Here is a 14921-nt window from a genome sequence, read left to right as displayed (position 1 = left end):
ATGCTCTCGCAGCCGTCGTCCTAGCGCTTAGCAGCACGGGCCTACCCTGATCAAGATCTGGGTTAGCCCCATGCCGGCTGGCCTGGTCAACAGCTGATGATGGTACTGCGTGGCCATCGCTAGGCGACACTTGCCACGGTGCTAGGCCGTGGAAGAAACACCCTGCGGCGGGTACCACGGGCATACCCGCCGGCAGCTGACCCTGAAAGGATCCGCCACCAGGGTAACCCCATGGTACTGCAGTACCAGCACCGCCTCCCCCTTGTTGCCACAGAGACTGTGGCGACTAAAGCGGTGCTGCGGTACCGGTGCGGTATCAGCGTGGGTACCCGTGAGGGTTCCCAACTGTGGACCGCTGTACCCTCGCCACACCGCGCTCCCTGTTGGGGATCAAGCTGTGTGCTGGCGTGGTACCGGCGCTGCACTAGCGTAGGTGCCCGTGAGGGCTCCGGCTGTGTACCACTGTACCCATGCCTCACTGCGTTCCCCGCAAGGGGATCAAGCCGTGTGTATGGGTACCCCGCTATACCGGCTGTCCCTTGGCTAGAGGGAGCTTGCCTAGTACCACGGGTAGCTGAGCCTGCCCACCCCCGATCAATCACCTCGCCACCTGAATAGGCAGCGTCAATCAATGGAGCTATGCCCTGTTGATTTGACAGTGATCGATCAAGAGAGGGTAATTGACCCATTGACGGTAATGGATCACCCACGCTCCGCTGGCTCTCGAGGACATAAGTGGGTTGTTGATCAGCTAGGCTGTTCAAGCTACTTACTGTACCCTCTAGAGCTTCGCCCAAGGTCGCTGTGTGTGGCGGACCACTCACGGCAGCTATGGGCGGGTGCATAGCGGCTACCACTGAAGTCCAGCCGTAGCTCGCCTTTGTAGCTGCCACCGAATGCACCTGGGTCGCTGTCCCGTGAGAGACTGCGACCCCAACCCCTGAATAATCGCCAGCCAGTCCCTGTGGACAGCCAGCAGCTATTCTAGGGCCCAGGGTATCACTCGGCGGTCCCGCCATGGAACGCAGCTGCCGTGTGACAACCCCAGTTGGTTCTGCTAAGACTACACCCACAGCGTTAGCCGCGGTATCGCCTCTGTTGAACCCATGCATGCTAGGGTTCAACCCAGGCAAGCCCGGGTACCCTTGCATGCTGCCCGTCGCTGGCTACTACTGTGGCTGTTTGAGCCCGTGAGACATGCCTGCAACAGACGGGTGTCCTCCTGCTAAAAACCCGTGAGGATTTTTCGCTAGAGGGCTGGTATCCTCCTGCTACAAAACCCGCTTAGGGTTTTCGCTGGTGGTTACCGCTCTGCTGCCTGCTACTTTGCTCCGACGTATAGTCAGTGCTTTCGCTGGCTGCTGAGCCTTTGGACGCCGCTTAGCAGTCCCGAAGGAACCGCCTGCTTGTCCGGGGACCGGAGCCCCTTAAGCAGACCTGCCATGACCCATAGGGGCTGTCACAGCAGAATCTACCGACTCGCCGTGGATCTTTCTCGTGCAACGCCCGCGCGTGGTGTCGGGGGTGGGTGCAGCTCTCGGGGCTGCTACTTTGCTCCGACGTATAGTCAGTGCTTTCGCTGGCTGCTGAGCCTTTGGACGCGCTTAGCAGTCCCGAAGGAACCGCCTGCTTGTTCGGGGACCGGAGCCCCCTTAAGCAGACCTGCCATGACACATAGGGGCTGTCACAGCAGAATCCACCGTATCGACCTTACCAGTGCCCTTGGTAGATTTCTTCTTCGTCTTATGGCGATGACGGAGCCTATCCCAATCGTCAAGCTGGAACTCGGAGAGTCCTAAGCAAAAGAAAGACATCTAGAAGATCGTGAGCACTCCCTGTGGGTGAAACAGAGCGGGTGTGGGTCCCGCTCCGTCACCAGGGAAGGGCAAGCCCGACAGGGCCGAGGCGAAGCGAGGAGAAAATAATAATAATAATAAATAAAATTTATAAAGCGCCTTATAATGTAAAAACAAACTCAAAGCGCTGAACAAGCTTAAAAACCATTAAAATATATACCATAGATTTACATGAGAACAACATATTAAACAAAATTAAAAGTTAACTACAAGATTAAAATGCACTTAATTTACACTTAAATAGATTTACCAATGAAACATGTTAAGAATCAATAAAAGTCAATAATATACAAATTATTCATGAACAACTTTAAAAAAAAAAAAAAAACGCGACTCAAGCCCAGTAAGCAAACCTGAGCACGGAGGCTGGTCGCTAACGTTAGTGGTAAAGTAAGGACTGGCTAACTTTATTACTAAAATGTCAGACGGGTCCCTACCAATCCCCACCGTATGAATATCTGATTAACTCGTCTTTATTGGACGGTAATGAAGACATAACGATAGAGTAATCACCCTAACATAGCAACAATAACCTACCGTACATGAAATACAATGTGTATGTACAAACATCTATTGTAACTTACAGGCTGCAATGGTTGTTTTACGTGGGAAACAAAATGAATGGCGCCAACGAGCGGCCATTTTGAATTGCTCGTGTGTCCCGTGATATAAACGGAGGCACGATATGTAGCTAAGTTTTGGATCGCTTTTTGTCACTTTTTCGCCAGAAAATGCCGTCAAAACTATCCTCAGCCGAACAATACCGGTTTGGTTTTACCTAAGGTGTGAAACTACAACCGTATATCTCGCCTTTGTCGAGAAATTGATACACAGTGCTATGAACAATCGATAGGCACGCCTGTGTCAGTCGGAGACCAAGGAGGATAAGGGACGATCATATGGTGTGACGTCACCTTTTGGGTGAGTCCACCGGGGATCGGGGGTTTTGTTATTTATTCATTTATGTGGGACAAAATGACTATTGGTTTTTCCGCATCTCGGGATCGATGCAAGAAGTATCTTAATCAACATCGGAAACGGTAAGATCGACCGGTGTACTGAGTCTGTAAAAGTAGTGAAAATGAATATGAACATTTTCAAACTTTAAATGCACAGTCTTGTATGCAAGCATTATGCCGATTATGTATGCAGATGCACTGTTCAAAATACGCACTTTTCCTCTTGTCCAGAAATCACTGGGGACAGCAATGGTCAAACATGCACTTGTCCACTGGAAATCCAATTTTCCCAAAAACTCACAATTACTGCATTAAAGTCATAATGTACGATCTTTTTCAGAATTTACCTTTATTTTTTCAAAACCAATTTTTGGCATATTTGTAATACTTACACATGTTCTAACTTAAATCTATGAGCAAACTGTCAAATTCGTCCTATTTGTAGTAAAACGGGACGATTTTCTGTTGGTCCGACATAAAGTCATAATTTTTTAGATTATGACTTAATGTCGGCCACGATCGCAAACCGTAGTCTCAGTATAAAACTAGCTTGATTACGGTCCCTCCACATGTGGAGGGAGCGTAACCAAACTGGCCGCAGTGGGGAGACTAACTCTGAAGCCGCACTCGCTGTCCTAATCCAAATAGTGCGAGATGTTTCGAGTGATAGCGGTGAAGTTTATGATGTTGTTTCTTTGCAAATTCCCAATGTTTTTCGCGTCCAAATGTATTGGGAACTTTCATAATGATTGCATATTATCATTTTAGAAGAAAAAAAGAAAAATCTAAAAATTTAAAAAGATCGTACATTAAGGCTTTAAGTAAAGTTATTGTTTATCAAGAAAGATCAACCGATCACTGCTAGCACACATTATGACATTATGCTTCAGTAACGTATAATGTTAAATTTTGAATATTTTTAATTAATCATTTCACTGTGCCAGAAATCAAGATCTGCATGATCAGAATGGCGAATTTGGAAGCAAGCACAATTATCACATGTTTCCTAATTCTTAGCTGAAGATACAGTTTCCGGAGCAAAAATATCAAACTTGATTTTTGGGAACCAAAAATATCATTCAATTATGGAACAACTGAAATATGTTAAGGACAAGCAGAATCTCTGTTTTAAATTGGTTGTCCTCAGGAAAACCTCAAGTATTTTCCTTAATTTGGACACATTACAGATCTATATGTCATGATGATGTCAATATTATTTAATGTAGCAATATTTTACCAAGGCTGCCGCTGAATCAATAACCGCCAATCAATATAATTGATCATACTAATTATAACCCCTACAGGCATACGCTGACAGGTATATGTATGAAAAATAAATGAAGAAAACAATGGTGAAGTAATTTTAACCTTGGAAAAAAGATGAGCTCTTTCTTCCAATATTCAAACAATATTATCAATTTATGACTATTGATGTTGATGAAGATTGTTCAAGTCTCTATATTTGTACTTCAAAATGACAAATGAAGGAGCAACTGCTTTAAGTTAAGCATTTTATTCACTGCTTTTTCGTGTCTATTTTTAGAAAGGGAAATACCCTGCTTGGTTCAACTAGAACTGGTTCCAGTTACCATGGTTACAGCGAGTAGGACTGGTGGATTTTGTAATGTCAGAGAGGGCTTGTCATGGTCCCTTACGCACTGAACAAGTGCTAATTATAAGTTCAATTTGTCACTTCATTCAAGCACAATGGAAGCATCATGACAATGTCTTTTTCCAATGTGAATAGTAAAAAAGACGCGTGACGGATCAATGCTTTTATTGTTAAACTAGTCAGGTCTTCCAAATGAATTATACATGTCTAGTGCAGTTATTTATATATGTCAATTGTGATCAGGCAATTACATATTTAAAGCCCAATAAATTCAAATGTATTCCTATCAATGTCCACGCAGGTTTTAACTGGTGTAATGTACCAATATGATGTAACACATTCCAACACTTTTCAAGATTTCCACGGTTCCTAAGATACAATGTTCATTACATCTTATGACTAGGCTGGGCTCATTATTTCTAATTATCAACAAGGAAAATGCAAACACCTTGTGACCATCACCAAATATCTCCAGTGCACACACCTCATTGCCTACACATACACTGTACTTATTAAGATATCATGAACAATTTTGCCAAATATTCACAACATTTAAATGTTTGAAGGTAAAACAATCCAGCACAAATTAAATTTTTTTTAAATTTGTGTGTTCATCTAGCTTAGTCATTCCCTATATTTCGACTGATAAGTGAACAATGATCAATCTTTTTATTCTTCTTTAAAAAGTGATCTTTAATTACATGATATACAGTTTTAAATTTGAAGTTGATGTTGAGTGTCCAAGTTGAATATCCAGTTCATCGTCAGCATTTCAAGGCAAGTACATGTACATGTAGCCTATCAGCTAAGAGTGCTAAGACTTTCCAATCTCTACAAAATTACTGCCTTCCTTAGTTCCTTTGAAATGTTTATCAAAATGATTTGAAGGATTTAAGTCATGATGAGTAATACTGGATAAATAATGATTTATTACTATGGTGCACTACTTACTAAGTTTTACTCACTCACTTTAAATAAGAAGTCATACCTTGGCTTGATATTTCGCTTTCAATTAATGATAATTGGTTCAAATTGCCATGAAGGTTCACAAAATTCCTGTTGCTCAACATTGTTCTACAACAGTGAAAATTTATAAAAGTTTAGGAAACATTGAATTCTGTTGGAATGAATGACATTTCCAGTATCTTACTTTGATGCAGATGCAAAGAAGTGTGTTAATTACTTTTTTGTAAACATTATCCATTATAATCAAATTGTCACTTTTTATCATTTTAAGGAAGAAATTCTTGTTTCTTTTTTAAAGAGCCTCATCCAATGATGGGGAAGTTGGATATGGTTTGTGTTACAATTGATAGTACCATGCGGTACGCTGTTATTAATGCTCTGCGTGCTAGCCATGCGCTTCAACGGAAAAGAGTTTAAGTTTTGAAATATTTTCTCAAAATATCAAGTGCTATCATAAGAACTACTGAACCAATACTAGGCTTGTTTGTATGTACTCATTTTAATGCATTTTTCATGCTGATTCCAAATATGGTCATGAAAATTTACATTTCTGCAATTTTTATAAAAAATTTGAAACACGTCGTCTGCAGTCAACACCCGCGTTAAGAGAATTAATGTAATAATACTAACAGGAAATAATATCAGGACAAGGTGTGAGGTGATTTAATTTCGTGACCTTTGGAGTTCTTTTATATTAAAGTGTGACTCGAGCAAAACAACTATAGAAAGTTCTGAATGTGCTTTTCCAAAACTTGCTAAATACTTATTCAACTCCTTCAATGACTAAAACATGTTTGTAAACCAGAGGTGCTGCACCTTTTCGGACTAGAGGGCTACAGGCTACAGCAAAGTTCGGATAGTGTGACGGGATGCATACAGACGTGTACATGATCAGACACACCCGACACCCAGGGGCGTAGCCAGCTTTCTTGGTCAGGGGGGCAAAATAAAATTTCGGGGGCACAGACGAAAAAAATTGTAGTTGCATCATACGATACATAGAGAGTGTATGTCTTCGAGCTTTTCGAAATAGGCTTATTAGGATGATGTGCGCGCGCAGCGCCTAAAAAAAGACATTTTACACTATTTTCGGCCATTATCGGGCTGGAAAGGGCTTTATATTCACAATGTGCGCGCTTAGTGCGGAAAATTTTTGTATTTTACCCCTGAATTTTGCTAGAAAAAAGGCTGCATGCCCTTTTTCTTTTCCTTTGCTCTCTTGATTTTCTCTTTCTTTTTTGTCAGAGGGCACTTTTTCTTTCATTTTTGTCGGGGGAGGCACTCTGCCCCACCGCTGGACACCCCATTAAATGTTTTTGGTGCAAACGGCATGTATATGTATGTAACTGCTTTATACTAGTTAGTCTTACCAGATTACCAGTACCTTGTCCATTCACACAACAAAAGGACAGAACCACACAATTTGTCAGCGAAGTTAAGTAATGTTACTATGTCAACGGGATCACACGCTTGAGTAATGAACCACGATCGAAACAATCACCACACATATTATATGGCACTCGAAGGCATACCAAAATACACAAGTAGCGTGATCCGGTAACCTAGAGAATTACGTAACCACGTCGATGCTGAATTGCAGATAATACATTGTATATCAACATAGTGTGGGTGGACATCTTCCACCATGTTTGGAATTTATTAATTTATTCACTAATTTTTACGCAAAACAAAATACAATACTTTGCAACAAGTATGGACCTGTACATACATGTATACAATGGGTAGGCCTAAGACTTCCATGTAGGCTGTACAAAAATATATTTTGAGTGCTGGAACAAAATTATTTGAAGATCCCTGACAGACTTCCTATAATAGATCTGACCAAAAACATTTTTAGCTTCTATAACATGTTCTAGACAATTTTGTTCTGGTTCCATTACTAGAGTATGTTTAACTTAATCTGGCTTCAAATTTTAAATCTTCTATTAAACAAATTGTAAATTTACTGACCAACGCAAGCACCATAAAAGCGCCCATGCCCCATTAAGAGCACATCCAAGATATTTCTACTTGCTGAATGTGATACTATTAACTGCCCATCCAAAATACCTTTATACACAAAAAAGTACATCCTTTTTACATTACATGTAGGAGCACCAGAAAATCCCTACTTTGCATTTGAATTCACCAAATAAATGGTGCACTGCACTAAAATGAACGATTAGCTTTTGGACATTTTCATAATTATGAAAACATCGTAAAATAACCTCACATGTAAAATAACTACATGGTACGCTAAATGTAATGATTACGGTAATATGCCAAGTGCTATATAACCCCCAGTAATAATTTTTCATAAAATGCTTATATTCATTACAATTGAGAGTCAATGCAATTTATTCCCCTACCTGCCTACGGGTATGCGAATAAACCAAAAGATTGATAGAGTGAGGAGGGAGTTATAAATGTTGATTACTTTTTAATTATCACTCAATATCATTTTGACCCACCTTCGATTTCGTCAGCGACAGCGAAGATGGTCAAGTTTGAAACACAACTTGCTATGACTTTATAGGACATCAACAATCTTTTGGTTTGTTCCCTAACAATGATTTGCTCTAAAAAAATGTTATTTTGACCACTTCAGGTTACAGAGAGGGAGGGACGGAGTCAGCTATGAAATTCAACTAGTTTTATTTTACTGAACATATCTTTATAGGGCACTTGCATGTGATGTCACAAGGTTAATTGCCTCCAGGAGAGCAGAGCATGGAGAATAATACAATCACACATCCAGGTATAGACGAATCCAACAAGCCAAGTCATGGTCAGGATTTGGTCGGCCATATTTGGTTCCCCGCATGCACCAAACAGGTGTTGTGAGTGCCCAATTGGGTGGATTAAACCCGCTTAAAATTTGATGTTAGATTCTTTTGTGTTGTACACTGTCATCATTCTTTTGTCTATGTGTAACACGGGTGATAGAATGCAGTTTAAAATACCCTTCAAGGCCACATCATTTCACATTTTAGGTGACATAGCTGGGTCCCCGTCGCGGCTATGGCTGCCATTGAGGAGTAGGAATGTGTGAAATCGTCTATACAATGTAGCAGTAAAGCAGGTGAATGTATTGTACTCCCACATTCTGGAAGTTGATTCAAGCTTCTAGTCAGCAACATGATGAGGACATCATGAATACACCTTTGAGGGTTCATACCACTAAATCCGCCTGTGAAGCGGTTTCCGGTAAAAGTTTATCACGACTATAGTCCCAACTTTGCATACAAATTGTGCTAAATCGGTGCAATATTAACAATTTTAGTGTTGAAAATCGTGTTTTACTAGAACCTGTGAATGTGATCTCTATACTAATTTGAAAAGAAAATGCAAAAATTTGAGTGATGTTTACGATGATGAGCGCATGAACACACAAGGTCAAAACGCGTTAGCAGTCGGATCGTAAACACGGGAAAATCGGGCCTTTTATATCGCCTAATTTTCTCAAAAGTAGACGGAAAATGTTGTGTCATTTTCAGATATGTTATGCAGAATTTTGTTCTGATTAAGATGATATCAAATATATATTTTAAAGTAAGAGGTAACTCGACTTATGGCCTAAAACGTGACCCCTATTTTGCACGTAAAGTCTATGGAAAGCTATTTTGTGTTATGTACCCTTTAAGGAGCAATTCCATGCGTTTTCCGCGCGTCTTTATCTATTCAAAATGCACACGAAGAAAAGAGGAAGGACATCAACAAGCGCGTGCATGGACGCCGCCAGGTTTTACGCTGTACGTAAATTTGCCGCGAATAGGCCTGCTTTTATTTCCAATTTAACAAAAGTTCCGATTTTGGTTGAAGTTTGAAACCTTTTGATATGAATAGAGAAGAGTTTCAAAATATTGAAAACATTGTTTATGGGTGTCTAAATTACTAAGAGGTTTTTCAAATTCATTGTTCTTTTTTAGCTAATTTTTTTTGTCATTTAAGCTCAAGTTTTGGACTTCATATTTAATAAAATTGCATAAAAAAATTGATTTTAAGATATTTAAGTTTCTAGTTTGCTTTATTTATACCACTGTTCAGTAATGTAAATTGTTATAACACTCAAAGTTAAATTTATATTAATATTTAATTTCAAATAGCCATTCATTACATATGGTTTTTGAACAAAACTGGTTAAAACGGACGCTGGAGGGGGGGGGGTAGGCCTATTTGATTGTCATTGTTTGACTTGTTAAATATTCTGCACGTACTTAGAATGTTTTAATTTTGAAGTTATGTACTTGTAGAAGATGTTCAAATGACTTTTATTCTTAACATCAAGTAATATCTTCATGAAAATTGCAAATCTGCAACTATAGTGCGTTCATGTGCGTCAAAATGACGAAAAATGGCAATTGTCGGTTATCATGCTTGTGTTTAAAATTGCCCGTGTATCTAAAGTATCAAAGAAAATAACCTAAAATGTCTTAAGATTAATTCAAAACTTAGTGGAAAAGATAACAAAATCATTTTCAAGGCCTAAAAACGATGTTTTAGCCCCTTCAAGGGTTCATACCACTAAATCCGCCTGTGAAGCGGTTTCCGGTAAAAGTTTATCACAACTATAGTCCCAACTTTGCATACAAATTGTGCTAAATCGGTGCAATATTAACAATTTTAGTGTTGAAAATCGTGTTTTACTTAACAATCTTTTGGTACGTTTGTTTCCCAACAATGGAGGGTCCTCCTTTGACTGCGATAAAACAGACTACCCTCTCTCACACTAATAGTACAGAAAACCTAGTGACACGCATACATACCTTGTGGCCAATTATCAAATACATGTTGAGCTACATCTGCTGCCGAGTCATGCGGCGAGAACACAAATTCTTTGCTGTTTCCATTCATAGGATGTATCAATCGTAATAAAACCTGCAACAAACAGTAATAAAAATATGACATAATTAAGTGAAGGGTAAGTCATTGAAAGTTGTCATTAGATATTTTTTAATGAAAAATTAAACAAAAAACAAGGAAAACAGCAACATTGACAAAATTGGAGCCCCATTCAAATTTATCTTTAGAGGTGTTATCGACACATGATTTCTAATTCAACACTTCGTTGGGGAAAAAATATGACAATCGACATGTGTCGACACTCGTAATGAGATTTTTAAAATGCTGAAAAAGGTCGTTAGATAAGCTTAAAATCACGCCAATATGAGCTACTATCACCGACTTCCAGTGTAAACCTACTTCCTGGTTCGTTCCACTTCCTGGTTCAATAAAAACATGATCGTACGACGTACGGCAAACTTATTCGGACAAAATAGCATGGAAATTTCATTTCGCTTTCCTTTGGGGAAAAGGAGTATTTGAAAACGTCCTTGTTGACTTGTAATTTTGTGTATGAATTTGCGTGGCTTCGCTTAGTACGATGGTGGGTTGGTTGTAGTCTGTTTTGTACTGGCAGGGCCAGATGACCCTCTCTGGCTTTCTGTAGTATGGAAAGTCTACCTTCCTCCTGTCAGCAAGTAACTCCATGTCCAAGTCCTTCATTAATTTGGTAACACTGGTGCGCTTACTGTAGTCGCTCTTGATGAATCTTACTGCTCGACGCTGCATCGCTTCTAGTTGGTAAATTTGATCTTGGGTATAAGGAGCAGTATTCAATGGTTGGTCTTATGAATGCTTTAAAAGCTGTGTAGTTGATGTCCCCAGTAGTACTAGTTCTAGTAACTATAACTCAGCATAACTCAGGTCCGTAGATGTCATTATGTTTATGATAAAGACTGAAGTCTTGCTGGCAAGACTACAGTAGTACAAGAACTGAGGTTGCGTTTTATGAAACCAAGTGCCCTGTTACCTTTTGCTGATATCTGGTTTATGTGTTTGTGTTTACGAACATGTGTTATTTTCAGAGTGAAACATTTTGCTGTGTTAAATCTCATCTGCCAAGTCCTCTCCCATACTGACAAGGTCTTTCTGCAAGGCTTCAGCATCGAGGTCATTTATTATTTCCCTATAAATCACACAATCATCTGCGAATAAACGCACCTGGGATGACAAGTTTTCAGGGAGGTCATTTATTAAGATTAAAATAAAAGGGGGCCTAAGACCGTCCCTTGGGGAACGCCTGAGCGCACAGGGACCCATTCAGAGTGGTCGCTACCCACAACGACTCTTTGTTTTCTTTGGGACAGGAAATTTGAAATCCAACGATGAATGGTGTTATTTAATACCAAAGTGATCAAGTTTTATTTAACAGTATGAGTCCATAATTTCATAATAAATGTGTCCAATGTATTAAGGGGTACTACACTGTGGTAAATTGTGACTATTTTTGCATTTTTCTCAAAAAATAATAACACACTGGTAACAAAAGTTATACATATTATTATTGGGGCAAGGAATCCAATTACTACACTGAAATTTCAGTGACTCAAGACAAGCGGTTCAGTATATATGATAGGAAACGAGGTACATCCTAGCGGTACCTTATTTCTTATCATAAATAACAAACCGCTTGTCTTGGGTCACTGAAATTCCAGTGTAGTAATTGGATTCCTTGCCCCTATAATATACATAACTTTTTGTTACCACTGTGTTATTAATTTTTGAGAAAAATGCAAAAATATACACAAATTTATCGAGGGGTGTAGTACCCCCTTAAACAAATCATCATCATTATTAACATGATAAATATCATAATCTTCAGCGACATCTACGATGGGCGTCAATGCCATTGATGACAAGGCTCTTTCAACATGATCAAATTCTTGATCATCAAACTCCATTGTTGCATGAATAAGTCCCACAGTAATACACAAAATGACAGGGAAAATACTCACGTTTTATATACCGGAAGTAAGGATCATCCAACATCATTCTGATGATGCCTATCGACCATGATAGGCGAAACCGTCAAGTGAGTAAAATATTTTGGTTTTGTGCAAAAGAAAATTATTTTACTCACGTTTTATACTTCATATGTCAGGCCAATTACAATTGATCCTTAGTTTCCTGTTTCCCTCGCGCGTCCAAAATCAAGAATGGAAAAATATTTAATTATTTTATTTTTATTTACGTATTTTCATCTTTTAATTGACTTTGTAATTACTTTTATTTGCTAATATCTGTTTTGGATCATCTCAACTTGATTATGAATATAAAACAAGAACATTGTAGGGTCCCCTACTAATATTAATGTTAAAAATCAATTATAAAGGTAAAATAATTAAATCCGTAGTCTTAGTCAAAATGACCAAATGGACTGTTGATAATAGTCACGACCACATTTTCAAAATAAAGAAAGTAATAGATAATTAATAATTAATAGATAATTAATAATTAATAATTAAAAGTCGCCTCGTCCTTTATTTTCAAACTTGAAACAGGAAACTAAGAATTAATTGTGAAGGGCCTGATGATAAAGACGAAGAAATAAACCAAAAAGAGAGGGTCACCCAGCGCCCGCCAGTACTACTAAATACTACTCCCGCCCCAACCGTCTGCCGTTACTCCTCCATGCTGGACGCCATCTTGATGTTGGTAAAATTTGCGTCACACGAGTAGAATTTTACTTGGAAAAATGTGCAAAAGTTCAGACTCAAAGCGGGACAAAAATCACTCCAAAAGACACTCAGATGATAAGTATACAGTCCACAAAAGGAAAAGATGGAAGTTTATTCCTCTAGATGGTTGAAAGGCGAGGTTTTCTGAGATGTAGCAGACAGAAAAAACATGTCCGACCTCCCTCATGCGCACACACATAGACCAACCCACATGATACTTACACTTTACTACACTTTACAGTTAAATTAAGTATTTCTTGGCCAAACTGGAACATGCGTGTTGCGTCCATGTAGCATACTATTAGTATAAAGCGTGTACGCGCAATGCAATTGTAAGACACATGTATGCTTTATTCTGTACCGTGCTATGTTCGCGTACACATGTTTATCATGTTATCGCGGAGCCACTACTAGTGCTAAATAGTGTTCCAGTTTGGACAAGAATTTTACTGTAGTTTGAATTATTTTTTTAAAGTCCAATAAATCATTCAATTTCAAAGTTAAAGAAAAATTATTTTATTTGTGTACATCGTGGAACATTACATTCATGATTCAACTACGCTTGTTACGCCGCGACTAATCATGCTAATACACAAGCGTACAACGCTACTCTACGCGTCCATAATGCGAGGTTAGGCCGTATAAAATTAATGTTTTGGTTCTCGTCCCAGAGGATTTTCATGAATTGATGAGGGAGGGAGGTGTTTTTTTTTTTTTTTTTTCAATGTAAAATTAGCATTGTCAGTAGTTTTCGGTCTTCTCCAACAGTGCTCGAGGAAACGATGAGGCCTTTTTTTTTTTTTTTCAAATGTGAGATTCTGAGGGATAAACCCTCTAGAGTTCCACAAAAAGACTTGGAAGTGATGCTTGTTCTCTAATAAACTTATTTATATGTATGAAGATTTCATAAATCATTCCAAAGTCTAAAAAAATAGAAAAATCTAAAAAAAATAAAAAATCTGACAAATCCCAGAAATTGAGGAGGAGGGGCGAGAACCAAAATATTAATTTTACACGGCCTTATCTGCGTACAATAGCTTACACTTACAGTATTACGCACAGCGACGCAAAGATTATGTTCCACGATGTACACAAATTAAATAATTTAGTTTTGAAAACCCACCTTATCTCGGTCATTTTTTCCATTTGTTGAATTAGAGCTAGACATATTGAAAGTTTATTTCCAGTTCTGTCGAATAAAATCCGACTAATGTTCCATACAATAAATTATAAACAATGATGGCCCAAACAATGGCCTACACCGGCCTGGCCTTGCACTCCGTTGAGGAACGGTATTGATCAACTTCAGAAAGTTACTGTGGACGGAGTGCCGTCAATGGGACTAGCCTTTCCTTGACGACAATCTTTAACCAAAATGGATGGCCTGGAATTAGAACCAACCACTACTTGTACTGATCAACAGATCATGATGATATAATGTCGTGTTTTCATGGTTGATCAAGATATGTGACAGATTTAAATGCCACTGCAGAGCGTATTTTCGCTGCAGGGTGACACGGGTACAAACACTGAATACGATGATTCACCGAGTATTTCGACCGGGTGGGTCACCAAATATATAGCCTAATTTTCGCCATTTCGAAAGTGAATATTGATATTAACATGTCCAACATGTAGTTGAAGATCTGCTGAACAACGATCTCTATATGATTTCACTTCAGTCACAACAGTTGAGCCACAGAAACATAAATAATTGTCTTCAACAAAATACGTAATGTCTTCTTGTTGATTTTGTTCCCAGAAAAAATGGCGACCACTTGGCTGTACTGATGAATTCTGGGAGTTTCGTGACGTCATTCATATGGCCTGCACTCGGGCCGCGACCACACGCTGAACTTGGCTGAAGTATTTTAAAAGCACCTGAAGGTTTTCTAGCGGTTTTGAGTTGAAGTTGGTTAATAAAGCTAAATTTGCATAATCACTTTGCGTGGACCAATGGGAGACCACATTACACCTGACCCTGCGAACTCGAACAATCGGTACCTGT

At 39.2% G+C, this 14921-nt stretch overlaps 1 protein-coding gene across 1 annotated transcript in view; it reads right to left on the bottom strand.

Annotated features, from left to right (window-relative positions):
* Positions 1–14716, bottom strand: part of LOC140160504 (ubiquitin-like protein 3) — a 39147-nt gene extending 24431 nt beyond the window's left edge. Inside the window, exons 1-2 of the mRNA XM_072183737.1 lie at positions 14037–14716; positions 10160–10271 (exon numbers count right to left, since the gene is read on the bottom strand). Of these exons, the coding sequence (XP_072039838.1) occupies positions 10160–10271; positions 14037–14081 (157 nt within the window). The 5' untranslated portion in view covers positions 14082–14716. The remainder of the gene's footprint in view (positions 1–10159; positions 10272–14036) is intronic.
* Between the last annotated feature and the right edge of the window lie 205 nt (positions 14717–14921).

The sequence above is a fragment of the Amphiura filiformis genome, chromosome 9 (assembly GCF_039555335.1).
Source record: "Amphiura filiformis chromosome 9, Afil_fr2py, whole genome shotgun sequence".
In the NCBI taxonomy this organism is placed as follows: domain Eukaryota; kingdom Metazoa; phylum Echinodermata; class Ophiuroidea; order Amphilepidida; family Amphiuridae; genus Amphiura; species Amphiura filiformis.
Note: the sequence above shows the minus strand (reverse complement) of the source record. Positions and strands in the feature narration are given on the sequence as shown.